This window comes from Dendropsophus ebraccatus, chromosome 2, assembly GCF_027789765.1.
Source record: "Dendropsophus ebraccatus isolate aDenEbr1 chromosome 2, aDenEbr1.pat, whole genome shotgun sequence".
In the NCBI taxonomy this organism is placed as follows: domain Eukaryota; kingdom Metazoa; phylum Chordata; class Amphibia; order Anura; family Hylidae; genus Dendropsophus; species Dendropsophus ebraccatus.
This window is the reverse complement of record NC_091455.1, coordinates 50,911,888-50,931,031: the sequence shown is the minus strand read 5'-3', so window position 1 is coordinate 50,931,031 and position 19,144 is coordinate 50,911,888. Positions and strand designations below refer to the sequence as shown.

General features: G+C 47.3%; 1 protein-coding gene across 1 annotated transcript in view; it reads right to left on the bottom strand.

Moving 5' to 3' along the window:
- Positions 1 to 18,764, bottom strand: part of ARMC1 (armadillo repeat containing 1) — a 41,901-nt gene extending 23,137 nt beyond the window's left edge. Inside the window, exons 1-3 of the mRNA XM_069957534.1 lie at positions 18,701 to 18,764; positions 11,353 to 11,551; positions 4,243 to 4,334 (exon numbers count right to left, since the gene is read on the bottom strand). Coding sequence (XP_069813635.1) covers positions 4,243 to 4,334; positions 11,353 to 11,514 — 254 coding nt within the window. The 5' untranslated portion in view covers positions 11,515 to 11,551; positions 18,701 to 18,764. The remainder of the gene's footprint in view (positions 1 to 4,242; positions 4,335 to 11,352; positions 11,552 to 18,700) is intronic.
- Between the last annotated feature and the right edge of the window lie 380 nt (positions 18,765 to 19,144).

The following is a 19,144-nucleotide window of genomic DNA, read 5'->3' as shown; positions in this document are numbered from 1 at the left end:
GCGGGAGATCAGGGCAGGGGGGAGAACGGCCCGGGAGGGTGAGCAGCACGGGGAGGGGAGCAGATCTGGAGGTGGGGGGAGCACATCCGGGGGTGGGGGGAGAAGCACAGGGACGGAGCACGGGGAGGGAGAGCATGGGGGCGCACATGATGAGGAGGGAGATCAGGGTGAGGGGAGCAAACCGGGGAAGGGCAAACAGACGGGGGGAGAATTGGACAGTGGTGGCAGGAGAAGGCAACATGCTGCAGCCTCCTCCCTCCGCCCGATCTCCCCATAAGCCAGAAATATCCCCATAGATGCTGCGGTCGCATTGACCGCGGCATTTATGGGGTTAACTGTCCGGTGGGGAGCGCGGCTCCCCTCCGGATAGTGGCAGCAGGAGGAGGCTGTGTGACACAGCCTCCTCCTGCTGCCCGATCGCATCTAGGGACAGAGGGGGGAGGCAGGGAAGCCATGACATTTGGGAAACGTCATGTTGCATTAACTACCTGCTTTACATGACGTTTCCCAAACGTCATTTTGCGGCAAGGGGTTAAAGGAAAAGTGCCATGAAAAACTTTTTCCCAGTAATTGAAGCACATTACAAAGTTATATAACTGTGTAATATGCTTCATTCACCTATCTGCCTCCCTTCCCTGTCTTTTCCCCCCTCCACCCCCCACCAGGAAGTGTCCTGACTCACACAGACCTGATTACTGTCGTCACCAAGCTCTTCTCTCAGCTCCTTCTCCTGTTACACCAGCCTCCCCCCTCCTCTGCCTTGTCAGGTGACTCAGCTTGCTCAGCTCCCATTGGCTGAACAACTGCAAGCCATCACTTGTGTCACATCTCACTTGCTTATCTTCCCTCAGACTGACTCCGGCACTTAGGCAGCTCCCCCCTCTCCTCATACCCTCTCTCCTGCTGCCGTGGACTCAGTGAAGGAGTCATGTCACTAGAGAAGATAAGCTGAGCAAGCAGAGTCACCTGACAAGGAGGGGGAGGGTGGTGTAACAGGACCTAGAGCAGCCCTCCTGCTGATGACTCATCCTCACAAGAAGGAGCTGCCTGGTGACAGTGACGACAGTAATCAGGTCTGTGTGAGTCAGGACACTTCCTGGTGGGGGGTGGAGGGGGGAAAAGACAGGGAAGGGAGGCAGATAGGTGATTGAAGCACATTACAGAGTTATATAACTTTGTAATGTGCTTCAATTACTGGGAAAAAGTTTTTCATGGCACTTGTCCTTTAACAAATATACGTTCCTTAAAATCGCTCTATTCCCAGGCTTATAGCGCTTTTATCCTTTGGTCTATGGGGCTGTGTCAGGTGTCATTTTTTGAGCCATGAGGTTTACTTTCTATCTGTACCTTGATTGCACATATACAACTTTTTGATCACTTTTTAATTACATTTTTTCTGGATTTGTCCAAAAATGCACAATTTAGCACTTTGGGATTTTTTTCGCTTACGCAGTTTACCGTGCGAGATCAGGAATGTGATTAATTAATAGTTTGGGCGATTACGCACGCGACGATAGCAAACATGTTTATTTATTTATTTACTTTTATTAAAAACATGGGAAAAGGGGGGTGATTCAAATTTTTATTAGGGGAGGGGGCTTTTTATTAATAACAATACTTTTTTTTTTTTTTTACACAAATACTAGAAGCCCCCCTGGGGTTAGGGTTATTCCCCCTGGGGGACTTCTAGTATATACACTTTGATCTCTCATTGAGATCTTTGCTGTATAGTAATACAGCAAAGATCAATGAGATCGGCACTCGTTTGCTTTCGGCTGCTGCAGTCGAAAACAAAACGAGTGCCGAGCCGGGGTCGGCGCAACACACGGAGATCGCGGAGCGATCTCCCCCACTAGACACCGGGGAACGGCTGCCTCCGGTAATCGGAGGCAGCTGTCAACTTTGACAGCTGCCTCCGATTACCTTATTAGTGGGCACGGTGATCAGACCGTGCCCGCTAATAGCCGCGGTCCCAGCCTACTCGCGGCACCCTAAGAGGTTAAAGAGTCACTGCCGTATTTTTTTTTTTTTTGCAGAAATCAATAGCCCAGGCGATTTTAAAGAGGACCTGTCACCCCCCGTGCCGGGGTGACAGGCTCCCGACCCCTGTTAGATCCCCCTATACTTACGTGATTCCGCCGGGTCCCGCTTCCCGAGGCAGTCGGGTCACTGAGATTTCAGCGCCCGAAACCCGGCGTGTGCTGAGAGATGAGTCCGATGCCCATAGAGAATGATGGAGCATCGGACTCCCCATACATTCTCTATGGGCATCGGACTCTCCTGTCAGCGCGTGCGCCGGGCTTCGGGAGCTGAGATCTCCGTGATCCGACCGGCTCAGGAAGCGAACCCGGCGGGATCACGTAAGTATAGGGGGATCTAACAGGGGGTCGGGAGCCTGTCACCCCGGCACCGCGGGTGACAGGTGTCCTTTAAGAAACTTTGTAATTGGGTTTATTAGCCAAATATGCCATTATCTGCATTTAAAAAGCCTTTTCCCAGGTCCCCCCCCCTTCCTCTTTTCCATCCACTGCAAAAAAAAAAAAATATCTGGAAATTGTGACTTGTTGCATCAGACGTACCCAGTCTGTTCTAGGGAGAGGGGAGGGGGGAGGAGGGAGTTAGCAGAAAGCAGATAACAGAGGATTACAGGCGGATTACAGGCACTGAGCTGGGTGACAGCTGTAATCAGAGCTCAGAGAGGTCAGTGCTGACTGTCAGAGGAGATAGAGGGTGATATATTTGTAGATTAACTCTTTGTTGTCCAGTTTTGGTCTTTTATTTAGCTTTCTCCATAGGAGAACAATGAAGACAGGGGGGAGAGCTTCAAACTGCTTTTTCATGATAAAAATGCATTTTTTGGCTAATAAACCTAATTACAAAGTTTCTTAAAATGGCCTGGACTATTGATTTCTGCAAAAAAAATTTCACAAATGGCCTCAACAGGGAAAAGGCTCTCCAGCTTGCTATTCCCTGTCTCCTGCTTGTCAGAAGTTAAAGGGAGAGCAGAGTGAAGCTGCATCACAGAGGAAACACCGGACTCATTGTAGAGAGGCACTGTGAGCCATGGGAGTAGTAATCTTCCGAAGCTTTACATCGCTCTCCCCTGCCACTTGCTTATGACTGATACTAAAGATAAGCGCAACTCAAGCATGCTCATTTGGCATTTGGTGGCTGAAGAAGTTGTATGGAGCTCTAGGAAGTCTGGTAAAACTTGAATGAGACTATGGGCCCTATTACACGGGACGATTATTGTGCAAAAAAATCGTTAAATCGTTCGAATTTAAAAGAATCATTCTGTGTAATTGCAGGCAACGATCGAAAAATCGTTCGTATGTTGTTGATCAATGATTTCGATCTGAACCTAACCTAAAATTATCGTTAATCGTTCACTAATCGTTTGCTGTAATTCCACATTCGTTCGCTCAATTTCCACGTTTTTTAGTAATCGTTCAGTGTAATAGCACATTGCCCATTGTTTTGCTGGGATCAAATGGATTAAACGATCATAGTAACGATCGCAATAATGATCGTAGTAACGATTGTAACTAACGATTATTGTTCTGTGTAATATGGTGAACGATAAACAATCTTGTTTGCGATCGTTTATCGTTAGAAATCGCTCCGTGTAATAGTACCCTGTGGCTGTATCCATGTTTTCCCGGACTCCCTAGGGCTGCATCCAATTTCTTCAGCCACCGGCATTCAAATGCTGAACGATCGGACTCGAGCATGCTCTAGTTGCGCTCATCTATAATAAATACATTTCTCATTGTCTAACAAGGAGACCATATCCAGAAAGCCTGTGAAATGCAAGAAGGCAACAGCTCTACCATTACAACATGATACATTTTTTATGATGCTGTAATAGGATTTTTGTGGTGAACAAGACCTCTACTGCACTTTTGTATTTCATATAGAGGGGATTTCTTTGCAAACTGTAGGAACCTGTATGGGAGCACATTGCAGCTACACAGCTATATAGCAGGAAGCCTCTATGTAAGCATCCCTGCCATGTGCATGAGACCTAATGGAGATCCAGCTATGTCACCCACTGGCATTACTGGCACAACAGGCTCCAGAATTACACCCCATCACAACTGCATATAATAATGGCAACTAATAAAAACATTTGACATTTTATTTTACTGACGTGAAATGTTACTGTATGTTAAACTTGTTACCCATCTGCAATATCTGCCCCTCACTACACATTTACAGATCCTGTACATCACATGTACTTACTTCTGAATGACGTTCTGCAAGCTCAACATCATTCCTAGTTCGCTTCTCATCTTCTCTCTGTTGGCGCGGCATTCTGCCAGATAGCGTAAAGCCTGCGACAAAAAAAAAAATATCAAACTACTGGAGTGTTTAGAAAGTCTGCAGTACAGGGGCGTTATATCCAGAAAGGGTCACAATGCAATGTAATATACTGACAACTATTGGGGTACGGTCTCAAATGGCATCAGCAGAACTTACAGTAGCAGTATAGTGGGTAAAATTTAAAAGGGTACTCCTGAGACACAAATTATGATTTTTGTTAATACATTGCTTTAATAAAGTAATATTACTTTGTAATATAAATTAATTTACAGAAATATATCCTTATTCATTTACAGTTTTAATTCCTTTAAGTGGCAGCAATAAGGGGCGACACAGCCCCCTCTGCTGCCACCAATGTTTGAGGCAGGAACAGCAGGGCTGTCTAAGCTCCATAGTCACCGACCTCTACCCTGATCAAGTTCTGCTGCACAGTGATACTTATTCTTAGTAGGATATACAGTACCCGGGGAGGGGGCCTGCCACTATAGCAGAGGGCAGCAGCAACTCCACAGAGTTACCGGGGAGGGGGGATCTGCAACAAAACTGACCCACAATGTGGATTTTAAATTAATGTCCATTGTTATCTCAGACCTGCTGCAGATTTATTGTGTTTTCTGTACATTTGATTCAATAGGAAATTTATAATACAGAGGAAAATCTGTAAGTGAGTCCACTTTTATCCAAATTTATCCTGGTGTGTGAGATAGAAACTGGTTTAAGCTGTGTTTAGCCACCAATCACAGCACAGCTTCTAGCCCTGCCCAATGACATTTTTTATTACTTGAAATATAAACATACTGACCTCCAAATCCGCCCCACAATGTGCATGATTTGGTGTGCATATGTCACTGAACATAATCTGTAGCATTTCCATAGTGTGTGGCTGTAAGATTAAAGGGAAAATTCATACTTGGCCAGGGTGGCACCATGGCTAGGCAGGAATTTTATCTGGACAACTCCTTTAAAAAATCACTGTCATTATGATTAGGTTTTGACATGTCAAAAGTTACTGACTGCAGTGGGTCAATACAAAGCTGGGGAAAGAGCACGGTGTAATGTGTTTCACTCCCCAACTGCCTACTGATTCAGACACCTTGACTCCATTGTAGTCTATGAGGCTCAAGCGCCGGAATTATCAGTCATCCGGGGAGTAAAGCCCACTGCTGCCGTGCTCTCTCCCCAGCTGTATCTTGTATTGACCCGCTACGGTTAATAACTTTTAAAATGCCTGCTGCTTTGCATTAACCTATTCTTTAGAAATCAATGAATATGACTATGAGACATGAGGACAATAAACTAAAAAAGTGGTGGTCTTTTACTTACATTTTATTTTATTTTATTTCTGTGATTCCCTGCCCTCACTGTGATGACAACACTGTATACAACAATATATACATTTACCATTAGATGGCTGGGAACTGCAGAGTCAGACCAATGCTCTGCCCGCTGCATTCAGAAATGTGCTTCCCTGGCAGGTCACATTAGGAGCGAGCAGGCAGCAGACTCCACACTGTGTTGGGCTTTATATTATGTACTGGAAGAAGAGGCCATTGATATGTTTCATGTAACCTAAAGTGTATCTATGATGCATAAGGTGAATGGCAGACTGGTACACGGGGAAAGAGACCCCTGTCTGCGAGCGCTTACGGTCTACATGTGTCAGTGTCGCCGACTTCCTCTTAGTGTGTTGTCTTTACCCCTATAAGTTTGTACCTGTGCTGTTGCTTATGGTTTTTCCACGTCCGTTTCCTCTTTATGTTTACTATATGGGCTAGTTGCAATTAATTGTTCTGGTATAATGCTGCCCAGGCAACACAGGGATTGTGCAATACACCGACACATGGACAGCGTTATTGAGTTTTATTCAATATATAATGCACGATTGTTCTTCCATAGATGTAGGATATTCTGCATCCATTTTTGATCCATTTTTTCATTGACTTCCATTGTAAAAACGGATCAGGTTTTTTTAACGGACACAAAAGTAGTATTAGCTACGTTTTTGTGTCCGTCAAAAAAACTGATCCGTTTTCATCCGTTTTTTTTTGCAATGGAAGTCAATGGAAAAACGGATGCACACAAATGCATCAGTTTTTTGCAAAAAAAAAACAGATTGCAAAAAACACAATGTGAACCTAGCCTTACATGTTAAGAGGTCATATCTTTATGTATTTAAATTGGTGGCTTTTTCCCCACTGTGCTTTGATCCTCCTCCTCCTTGTATAGAGAATTTTAGTTTTTAATCTAATCTTGGACTATACGATTTTCTGTGGGCATTCCGCCCTTTTTGTGGTTGGAACTCAATGTCCTGTGTATATGAGGGGCACAACAACTTTTCATAGCCAAAAATCCGTTCCAGCAGTGTCCAATTGAGGCAATTTTTATTCAGTGCAAATCCAGACTAATAGACCATGTAACATTTTGTGAGACCCACTTAGCCTGTATGCTGGAAACTGCTGACATACATAGTGAGAGAATCTATAGGAGCCCATTACCTCTCAGAGGCCAGAAAAATGTCCTTTAAAATGTACTTGTATGTATATGTATATATATATATATATATATATATATATATATATATATATATACACATATACATATATATATATATACACACACACACACACATACATATATTAAAAAAACTCCCCTGCTGATTTAAATTATTTATTGGTAATGACAGTGTCCATTTAGTCTCTGCCTGGCCAGTATTTATCACTATACTGTAGGAGACTACAGAATATTATTCTACTCATTGGGATCTAGTTAAGATATTTCTTTTTACAACAGGACCCTACAAGGGATGGATGTCACTGTATGGCATTTGTTGGAGGTCTCAGTTAAAGGGGTTATCCAGTGTCGGGGCTTTTTGGGGGGGACCGGGGAGGAGGTGGCTGAAATAAAAGACGTCCACTCACCTCCCCGGTTCCAGCGGCGGGTCCCGCATCACGGCGCTCCGCTCGGATCCCGCCTCCTTTACTGAGTGGCTGAGCGGCCCTGAGACGTAGCGTCTAGGGCGGCATCAGACACCAGGAAGCGGCCGGGAACCAGGGACCGGAGCGCCGCGATGAGTGACCCGGCGCTGGAACCGGGGAGGTGAGTGGTCCTCCCCAGAAAGTGCCCCCATGCTGGAGCACCCCTTTAAGGGTTAAAATGTCAATGTCACTTTAAAAAACAAGATGGAGTCTAGGTGCTAAACCCCCATTGATTTCTAGAAGTGGGGAGATCACTCAGCCTATTGCTTTTTTTTTCTGCCATCTCCTCGTGGCATCTCCTTGTGACTCTTGTGAGAAGATGAAAGACTAAGTGCTTAGGAGACTTTTTTCTCTATTCATTCTAGCAATCCACTAAGCACCCAGACCTCCACCAAGCTAAAGTTTTTCTCTTTTTTAATAAAGGTGACATTTTTAACCAGGACTTTGGAGTCAGAGTCTAAACTAGTTTTGGCAGGAGTCGGAAAAAATGTACCAACTCCAGTTTTACAAAATAAAAAAACTTTCAAAATGTTATAATTGAATTTTCATATGAATTTTATAAATGTTCCTCATATATATATATATATATATATACAGGGCTCCAGATGGCGACCAAAATGGTCGCCAATGCGACTGACGTTTTGCAAATGGCGCCCAGATTTATTAATCTGGGCGCCATTTGCGACTGGCCCCGGCGGCAGCGCGCTGTCTCTTTAAGATGCGCGGCTGCCGGGGGTGTCCCATTCTATCTCCGGCAGCGCGGCGCATCAGTGAGCTGCCTGGGGCCCTGACTTCCGGCACAGGAAGCGCGCGTCAGAGACGCTTCCTGTGTCAGAAGTCACAGCCCCGGCGTACAGGGAGCTCACTGACGCGCCGCGCTGCCGGGGATAGGACGGGACACCCCCGGCAGCCGCGCATCAGCCGGGGACAGCGTCCGAAGAAGAGGATCGCCGGGGGAGCGGGTTGTCAGGTGAGTTTGTGTGTTTGTTTTTTTAAAATATTGCTTAGCATAGAGGAAAGGGGGGGGGGGCATCTTCAAGGGGGGGAGAGGGGGCATCTATAATGGGGGGAGGAGGGGGTCATCTATAAGGGGAGGGGGTATCTATAAGGGGGGGAGAAGAGGGGGCATCTATAATGGGGGGGAGAGGGGGCATCTATAAGGGGAGGGGGTATCTATAAGGGGGGGAGAAGAGGGGGCATCTATAATGGGGGGGAGAGGGGGCATCTATAATGGGGGGGAGAGGGGGCATCTATAAGGAGAGGGGGCATCTATAAGGGGAGGGGGGGAGAAGAGGGGGCATCTATAATGGGGGGGGAGGGGGCATCTATAAGGGGAGGGGGTATCTATAAGGGGGGGAGAAGAGGGGGCATCTATAATGGGGGGGGGAGAGGGGGCATCTATAAGGGGAGGGGGTATCTATAAGGGGGGGAGAAGAGGGGGCATCTATAATGGGGGGAGAGGGGGCATCTATAATGGGGGGGAGAGGGGGCATCTATAAGGAGAGGGGGCATCTATAAGGGGAGGGGGGAGAAGAGGGGGCATCTATAATGGGGGTAGAGAGGGTCATCTATAAGGGGAGGGGGTATCTATAAGGGGGGGAGAAGAGGGGGCATCTATAATGGGGGGGAGAGGGGGCATCTATAATGGGGGTAGAGAGGGTCATCTATAAGGGGAGGGGGCCATCTATAATGGGGGGAGGGGGCATCTATAATGGGGGGAGGGGGCCATCTATAAGTGTAGGGCAAACTGGCTGCAGACACTGGGAGATAGATATATGCACAATTATTATTATCAGGGCCCCTCAGGTGTCTGTATTGTAGGGGGTCACTTGCATTAGTCACTAGGTGAGAGATATATCTATCTATATACACATCTTGTGGGGGTCACTATGGCTGCAGTCATAAGTCTAGCTCAGTATGTATAGACTGTTGCAAGCTTTTAAAGGGAACCTGTCACCCCCGGTGCCGGGGTGACAGGCTCCCAACCCCCCGTTAGAACCCCCTATACTCACCTCATCGCGCCGGGTCCCGCTTCTGGAGGTGGTCGGGTCACGGAGATCTCAGCCGCTGCAGCCCGGCGCGCGCGCTGAGAGATGAGTCCAACACTCATAGAGAATGACAGAGCACTGGACTCTCCCGTCATTCTCTATGAGCGTTGGACTCATCTCTCAGCGCACGCCGGGCTGCAGCGGCTGAGATCTCCGTGACCCGACCATCTTCAGAAGCGGGGTGAAGATGAGGTGAGTATAGGGGTCTCTAACGGGGGGTTGGGAGCCTGTCACCCCGGCACGGGGGTCGACAGGTTCCCTTTAAGTTCAAGTTCAGAAGAGTAAGCCTCATTAAAAGGCTAGCCAAGTGAAGCTGAAGTACTGAGTCAGACTGGATATGGTTGTCAAGTTGCAAGTTTCCATGTTGAACGTTTTCAAACTAAGAAAAGAAAGAATCTAAAGGAGGAGGAAGCTGCCGTGGCCTCTGCACACAGTAAGTCCCATTTAACATAACATTAATTTTACATGGTTTAAAATGTTGGCGACCAAATATTCTATTTGGCGCCTAAATTTTTCAGGTTAGGAGCCAATGGCTCCTAGGTAAATTTTTTAGTCTGGAGCCCTGATATATATATATATATATATATATATATATATATATATATATATATAGTTATGTTCTATCAATCTAAATACCTTATTTATTAAAATCAGAAAATCCCTTTCTCGCATACATCAGTAATAAAGCACTGGCCCTATTAGATATGGATGGTCGTGGAGAAGTTGTCGGTCACTATTTGGCAGTTTCTGAGCTGGAAGAGTCAATTGTGTGGGGGGAGATCTGTGCTATTCTCTTCCTGGATGCTGGATGACTGTATATGAGCAGCAAAGTAATATAAACATATTCTGTGTAATATAGAGGAGGAGGAGAAGCCATAAGTAGTGTGATAGTAGCCTCCGATCTTTTGTGATTGTGTGTTTTTCTTGAGTGTGCAAAGGCTGCAGCAGGTTCTATGTGTGTGCTATGGCTGCAGCAGGCTGTGTGTGTGAGTGAAAGTGTATGTGTATTAGAGAGAGAGAGAGAGGCAGAAATTAAAGGGGTATTCTGGGTAACATTGAAAAATTCAGGGGGGACAGAGGGTTGTAGGATTATAATAAAGAAGTCCTATTTACCCATCCCCCTGCAGTGCAGCTTCATGACTCATGGTTCACTGCGGGGCTCCCGATCCTGTGATGTCACAGCCCCACTGAGCCAATCAGTGAGTAAGGCGGGACACAGCTGCAGTCAATGACTAGTTGAGCTGGTAGTTCCTGTGGGGCAGTGATGATTAAGGAGCTCGGATGCTGACAGAGAGCTGATAAATCTGGGCCTATGGCTGACCCCTACTGTATATCACTATGACTGACCTCCAGCTGCATCCACTGCGTGCACGCACACACACAAAGAGTAGAATCTGCTTTATATCTTTCCTTATTCATTTAGAAGTCGCCCCAGGATCATGTAGGACATTACACAGAAGCTGCTGAGCCAGATCTGCAGTACACCAGTGTAGTAAATAATTCTCTGGTGTCTGACTGGCCATTTAGGAAGGAGCTGGAGTCGGAGTTAAAGACAGGCGTCGGTCCCTGATAAAATTCAAGAGTCAGATTTGGAGCTGCGGCTTACTGACTCCACAGCCCTGATTTTAATATCAACAGCAGAAATGCTGCTTATTAAAAAAAATGTAAAATTAATTTTTTTTAAATAGGTCCCTATTGGTGACTGATGCCACTGCCATATACATTATACAAAAACATGACCCAAACATTTCCTTACCTACACCGAAACAATATATTATAAGAGCAGTGGATTGCACTAAACCACCGTAATAACCAGGCTTAACATTTTTATACTTTAGATAGAAAGAGAAAACATATCACACAGCACTGTACAATGGTGCAAACACAGACTTGCCCAGCAGAGATGGTGATATCATCATGAGGGATCTGACAATGCACAGGCTTTGGTTCCAGAAGTAAACGTTATCAATATGAACTCCAGATATAAATGACTGCATCAGACTCACCAGGAGAGCGGAGTAAACGACTTGAGGATTGGGATGGTCAAGAAACAGGATGAGACCCGGCAGGCAGCCCTGATCTTGGACAATGGCTCGGCGGTTCAAAGGATCTGATGCCAAGTCTCTCAGCTGATTGACAACCGATAGTGCATCCGGCTCCCCGCTCATTTTCAGAAGATGCCTTTATGCCATACGCACAGAATACCTAAAAAGAGGCGAATAGGTTGAAAATACTATTGTCTGGTATTTCATCATCGCTAATGGAAATCGCTTTCTCCATACGTCCACAAGAGAAGTCCAGTGAAAAGTTTTATTAAAGTATTGTATTGCCCCCCAAAAGTTATACAAATCACCAATATACACTTATTACGGGAAATGCTTATAAAGAGCTTTTTTCCCTGCACTTACTACTGCATCAAGGCTTCACTTCCTGGATAACATGGTGATGTCACTTCCTGGATAACATGGTGATGTCACTTCCTGGATAACATGGTGATGTCACTTCCTGGATAACTTGGTGATGTCACGACCCGACTTCCAGAGCTGTGCGGGCTGTGGCTGCTGGAGAGAAGGATGGCAGAGGTACACAGGGCACTGGAGGGACACTGAGCATCCCTCTGCCATCATCCTCTCCAGCAGCCACAGCCGCACAGCTCTGGGAGTCGGGTCGTGACATCACCATTTTATCCAAGAAGTGACATCACCATTTTATCTAGGAAGTGAAGCCTTGATGTAGTAGTAAGTGCAGGGAAAAAAGCATTTTATAAGCATTTCCCGTAATAAGTGTATATTGGGGATTTGTCTAACTTTTGGGGGGCAATACAATACTTTAATAAAAATTTTGCTGAACTTCTCCTTTAAAAACAGGTGGAACACTAGTAATTTCATAATAATTGCGAAGAGGACTGGGCTGCAACAACAGACACAGCCCCATTAAGTGGGCTATTTCTAGAAAAAGCTCTGGCTTAAAGCATTAACCAAGACTGGGGTGTCCAACTGCAGGATCTCCACCGTTCGCTGAAGCTAAACCTGCACACTCAGCAGATCTGAGCAGCTGTGTTTAGGAATGAATCAGGTGGGATAGCGGCTGGCACAATAAGCATTTAGCTGCTGGTTACATTATGTGGGTGGGCAACTTAAAGGACTTGTCCAGTATCACACTGTATTTAATAAGATGCTATGGGTGGTGTGCGTGTAAAAAAAAAAAAACTCCCTTGTTCCCCAAACACCTTCTAAGATTAAAGTTTAAATTTTTCTACCATGATCTTTTATTCTGTAAGACAAGTTGTACTTTTTATGGCTACAAAAACTTTTTTTTTTTTTTTTTGGGGGGGGGGGGGGGGGGGGGAGGGGTTCACAATTATAGGTTCACCATATGTGAGAAGTTCACGCAAGTTCACTACTGTGGGTCGGTGCAAGTACAAAATTTGTTTTGCATCTTCATATTCTGACCCTATAACCTTATTTTGCCATCAATGGAGTCAAAGGGCTCCTTTTTTTGTGAGGAGAGCTGTAGATTTTATGGATACAATTTTAAAGGCTTCAATGTTTTGGGATACCACTCTAGATAAATAATGGATATTTTAATAGTGTGAACATTTTCACAGCAATACCAAAGCTGCTGCTTCATGCATTCTCTATGGGAGATGTCAGTGGTAACCTTGTGCTGTAGTCATATCTCCAGCAGCTTCATAAACAATGAATGCCGCAGCTCTGTCACACACACTTGGGTTCCTGTGGATGGCGGTGGTCTTTCCATTGCTTATACAGAACATTACAGTACTATAGCCATTTGGTGATCCACTTCTACTGCCTGGGACAGACGGTAACACTAGGTAGAAATAAGTACACACTGTGCTATTACTAAGCTGTGAACAGCTTAGCTTAATACGGTGAAAATTGGTGACAAGTTCCCTTTAAGAGGAGACAGGTTAGGCCCTAACACAGGGGTACTCAACAACTTTTAGTGAAGGTCCACTTACCGGGGTCTATTGTCAGGTGAAGGTCCGAGCTAAACATCAGTAGGAAACGTGTTTTGTTACTTTTCACAAACGTTCAGCTATTTACGTACAGAATTGCTGCTTATTAGCGGGAAAACTGGCATTTTTTCTCTCTCACCAGCCCTTTGATATTAGGTACAAAGGGGGTGACTGCCCTGGTAGTATATAGCCCCCCTGTTGCTCCCCCAGTAGTGTATAGCCCCCCCTGTGCGCTCTCCCCCAGTAGTATATAGCCCCCTGTTGCTCCCCCAGTAGTATATAGCCCCCCTGTGCGCTCACCCCCTGTAGTACATAGCCCCCTGTTGCTCCCGCAGTAGTATATAGCCCCCCTGTTGCTCCCCCTGTAGTATATAGCCCCCTGTGCGCTCTCCCCCAGTAGTATATAGCCTCCCTGCGCTCTCCCCCTGTAGTATATAGTCCCCCCGTGTGCTCTCCCACTGTAGTATATAGCCCCCTGTGAGCTCCCCCAGTAGTATATAGCCCCCCTGTGAGCTCCCACCAGTAACATATAGCCCCCTGTGCTCTCCCCCTGTAGTATATAGCCCCCTGTGAGGTCCCTGCAGTAGTATATAGCCCCCCTGTGCTCTTCCCCTGTAGTATATAGCCCCTCTGTGCTCTCCCCCTGTAGTATATAGCCCCCCTGTGAGCTCCCACCAGTAACATATAGCCCCCCTGTGCTCTCCCCCTGTAGTATATAGCCCCGTGTGAGGTCCCTGCAGTAGTATATAGCCCCCCTGTGCTCTCCCCCTGTAGTATATAGCCCCCTGTGAGGTCCCTGCAGTAGTATATAGCCCCCCTGTGCTCTCCCCCTGTAGTATATAGCCCCCTGTGAGGTCCCTGCAGTAGTATATAGCCCCCCTGTGCTCTCCCCCTGTAGTATATAGCCCCCCTGTGCTATCCCCCTGTAGTATATAGCCCCCCTGTGTGCTCCCCCCAGTAATATATAGCCCCTCTGCGAGCTCCCCATGTAGTATATAGCCCCCTGTGAGCTCCCCCAGTAGTATATAGCCCCCCTGTGAGCTCCCCCAGTAGTATATAGCCCCCCTGTGAGCTCCCCCAGTAGTATATAGCCCCCCTGTGAGCTCCCCCAGTAGTATATAGCCCCCCTGTGAGCTCCCCCCGTAGTATATAGCCCCCCTGTGAGCTCCCCCCGTAGTATATAGCCCCCCTGTGAGCTCCCCCTGTAGTATATAGCCCCCCTGTGAGCTCCCCCCGTAGTATATAGCCCCCCTGTGAGCTCCCCCCGTAGTATATAGCCCCCCTGTGAGCTCCCCCCGTAGTATATAGCCCCCCTGTGAGCTCCCCCCAGTAGTATATAGCCCCCCTGTGAGCTCCCCATGTAGTATATAGCCCCCTGTGCTCTCACCCTGTAGTATATAACCCCCTGTGAGCTCCCCCCAGTAGTATATAGCCCCCTGTGAGCTCCCCCCAGTAGTATATAGCCCCCCCTGTGAGCTCCCCCCAGTAGTATATAGCCCCCCTGTGAGCTCCCCCAGTAGTATATAGCCCCCCTGTGAGCTCTTCCCTTATAGATGGCCCCCAGACAAAAAAAAAAAAAAAACAACCCACAACTCACCTAGCACCTCACTTCCCCGCTGCGCCGTCTTCCTCTCTTCTCCTGTCGGTCCGGCCCCCGGCTGATACGCGCTCTGTAGGGATGTCCCGGGGATTCCCCAGCAGAGCGCGCACCAGTGACCTCAGTGCACGCCGCCGTCCTATTCTTCCGGGAAGTTCAGGCCGGCGGCGTACACTGAGGTCTGTGGTGTGAGCTCTGCTGGGGAATCCCCGGGACATCCCCAGAGAGCACGTATCAGCCGGGGGCCGGACCAACACTGCCCCCAGCTCCACAGGCATACTGACATCTAAGGACAGTACGCCTATGGGGCGGGAGGCAGTGCGGTGGGGAGCGGGACCTCCTAACCGCCCGGACCGGATCCGGGGCGGTTAGGAGGTCTGACCAGGGGTCCGGACAGCTGGCCTCCGCGGTCCGGGTTCGGACCGCGGTCCGCCAGTTGAGGGCCCCTGCCCTAACAGATAAAGGCCCTACCACACAAAACAATTATTGGCCTTACTTACCAGCTGTCCAGGCCAATAATTCTTTTGTGTAATAGTGCAGGTTAAAAGAGCACGATTTCTGCAAAGTGTCACTCAGTGTAATAGAAGCGGTTGCAGCAGATCACCGCTGACTTCAATGGGCCACCTGAACGATCAAGGGATCATTCGGGCAGCCCCTCCCGCTGCTCCCTTTTTGTGCATGTAATAGCACAGGCAGCAAGAGGAGAACAAGGGAGAAGCGGATTATCAGACCATGTAATATGGCCTTACGGGAACGCCACAGGTGACTGACAGAAAATGTATACTGGTTGAACTAGGATGTAGATTCAATGAGCCATAAGTTATTAGTTCTGATCAATGATTGTTGGAGGGATGAGAGGAGACAGTTATCCACTGTCTTATGTGTACCGATACCTCAATTCCTTATGAGCTGTGTCATCTATCTACTTCTAGAGTTATCGTAAGCTCAGCACTGACATGGGAGCGTATAACAGGGTCAGTACCCAGTGTGAGGGTGTATATGGAATATGTATGTAACCCATCATGGTACAGTGTATACAGGGGAAGAGACAGCAAACAACAGTACAGTAAGATTGTCTTAGTTGCCCATAGCAACCAGTCACAGCTCATATATTAATGAGCTCTGCTGAAATGACAGCTGGTTGCTATGGAGAAATCACTGTGGTCTTTGTCTGACACCGACCAAGAGTGCACATGTGCTTGAATCCCGTCTAGAGATTCCTGTCCGTGTATTGCACAGTCATGTGTAGTCCAGGTTTTAAGGATTTCCAATCAAGATTTTTTTTATTTTACCCAAGTGCTGCATCCCCCTTGTTCTTTCTTCTGCAGTTACTGTGTCTGAATGTGGATCCGTGCGCTGGAATAGATGATAGGTGAGCTGGCAATTACCTGTACAGCTACTACAGGGGATTTACGGTGGAGTCTATGTCTGTGTATATGGAATCTAAATGCAGTCTTCAGTTGTATGACACATGTATAACATGGGAGTGTATATAGGGGATCCATACCTGGTCATTATTAATACAGTCCATGTGAGAGAATATGGGATTTATAGAAGGTCTAGTGATATAGTCTATGTCCATGTATATGGGATCCATTACCTGGTCTGTAGTAGTGACACCCAATGTACATGGGTTCTACACCTGGTCTGTAGTAGTGACACCCAATGTACATGGGATCTACACCTGGTCTGTAGTAGTAACGGCCAATGTACATGGGATCTACACCTGGTCTGTAGTAGTAACGGCCAATGTACATGGGATCTACACCTGGTCTGTAGTAGTGACACCCAATGTACATGGGATCTACACCTGGTCTGTAGTAGTGACACCCAATGTACATGGGATCTACACCTGGTCTGTAGTATTGACGGCCAATGTACATGGGATCTACACCTGGTCTGTAGTAGTGACGGCCAATGTACATGGGATCTACACCTGGTCTGTAGTAGTGACGGCCAATGTACATGGGATCTACACCTGGTCTGTAGTAGTGACGGCCAATGTACATGGGATCTACACCTGGTCTGTAGTAGTGACGGCCAATGTACATGGGATCTACACCTGGTCTGTAGTAGTGACGGCCAATGTACATGGGATCTACACCTGGTCTGTAGTAGTGACGGCCAATGTACATGGGATCTACACCTGGTCTGTAGTAGTGACGGCCAATGTACATGGGATCTACACCTGGTCTGTAGTAGTGACGGCCAATGTACATGGGATCTACACCTGGTCTGTAGTAGTGACGGCCAATGTACATGGGATCTACACCTGGTCTGTAGTTGTGACGGCCAATGTACATGGGATCTACACCTGGTCTGTAGTAGTGACGGCCAATGTACATGGGATCTACACCTGGTCTGTAGAGGTACAGTCAATGTACAGCTTATATAGGATCCATACCCGGGTGGTAGTGGTACAGTCCAATGTACAGTGTATATAGGACCCACACTCGGTCTGTAGTGGTAAAGTCCAGTGTATATAGGATCCATACCCAAACTGTAGTGGCACAGTCCAATGTACAGTGCATATATGACCCATACCTTGCCTGTAGTGGTACAATCCAATGTACGGTGCATATGGGACGGGGACCCATACTCAGTCTGTAGTGGTACAGTCCAGTGTATATAGGATCCATACCCAGGCTGTAGTGGTACAGTCCAATGTACAGTGTATATAGGGATCCATACCCAGGCTGTAGTGGTAAAGTCCAATGTATATAGGATCCATACCCAGGCTGTAGTGGTACAGTCCAGTGTATATAGGATCCATACCTGGCTTGCAGTGGTACAGTCCAATGTACAGTGTATATAGGATCCATACCCAGGCTGTAGTGGTACAGTCCAATGTACAGTGTATATAGGATCCATACCCAGGCTGTAGTGGTACAGTCCAATGTACAGTGTATATAGGATCCATACCCAGGCTGTAGTGGTACAGTCCAGTGTACAGTGTATATAGGATCCATACCCAGGCTGTAGTGGTACAGTCCAGTGTATATAGGATCCATACCCAGGCTGTAGTGGTACAGTACAGTGTATATAGGATCCATACCCAGGCTGTAGTGGTACAGTCCAATGTACAGGCTGTAGTGGTACAGTCCAGTGTATATAGGATCCATACCCAGGCTGTAGTGGTACAGTCCAATGTATATTGGATCCATCCCCAGGCTGTAGTGGTACAGTCCAGTGTATATAGAATCCATCCCCAGGCTGTAGTGGTACAGTCCAGTGTATATAGGATCCATCCCCAGGCTGTAGTGGTACAGTCCAATGTATATGGCAGTGATACAGTCCATACATAGGATGTGTACCTGTCCATAGTGGTCGCCTATATCACTGGCCTTGTTGGTAAGTACTACTGTACCCAGCACGCCAGGTGTGATGACATATATCCCTGATAGGACAGTATACCGTCTAATAAGCAGCCAGTATACAGTGTATCCCATAGAGTCCTCCTCTATGCTGAGCCCTGACCACAGCCGGCGCCACACACAATGCCCGGCCCTCAGCATGTGCCCCGCAGCATGCCGGGAGACACGGGCTGATCATCGATCCCTGCCGTGTATGAGGAGCAGGAAGCTGCCCGGAGCCGCACTGCCCGCTCCCCCTGCCCAGGTGGCCATTCTCCTGCATCTCCATGTCCTGGAATGTGTGACGTCAGCCGTCATCCCGGCGCGCACAGCCCGGGACCGGGACATACTGGACCCTGAACACTCCACAGGGCAATGTTATCACCTTCCTGTATGGACCGGTACCAGACACGGTAAACACTCACCGATCACAGGTCCCGGCCTCTCCAGCCGCGGCCCGGGTCCACCTCCTGCAAAGCGGATCCGCAATTGGCTACTGACAAAACCCCGTCCAGTTTTCCAATCATCTGCCTCGTTCTAAACGTAGACTGTGATTGGCTGACAAATAGACAGCTCTGTCACTGGCCGCCATGTTTAGTGTGGGCGGCTGACTTGAGAGGGGCAGAGTGATGGCAGGAGACTAGTGATAGGTTGCAGGATGTGCAGATAGTTTGGGACCTGTTGTACAGGATGTTATAATGAAATGACCCTCACTTGTCACCCTCAGTAGACTAACATGGCTGCATGTCTTTAATGCCTGTTTAGAATCATATCTTCAATTGTGTAGCAAACAGGAGTATTTAGATCATGTGATCAACTGGTGACCCTCCAAGGACATCATCAGGCTGTGTTCACACAGTGTTTTAGCT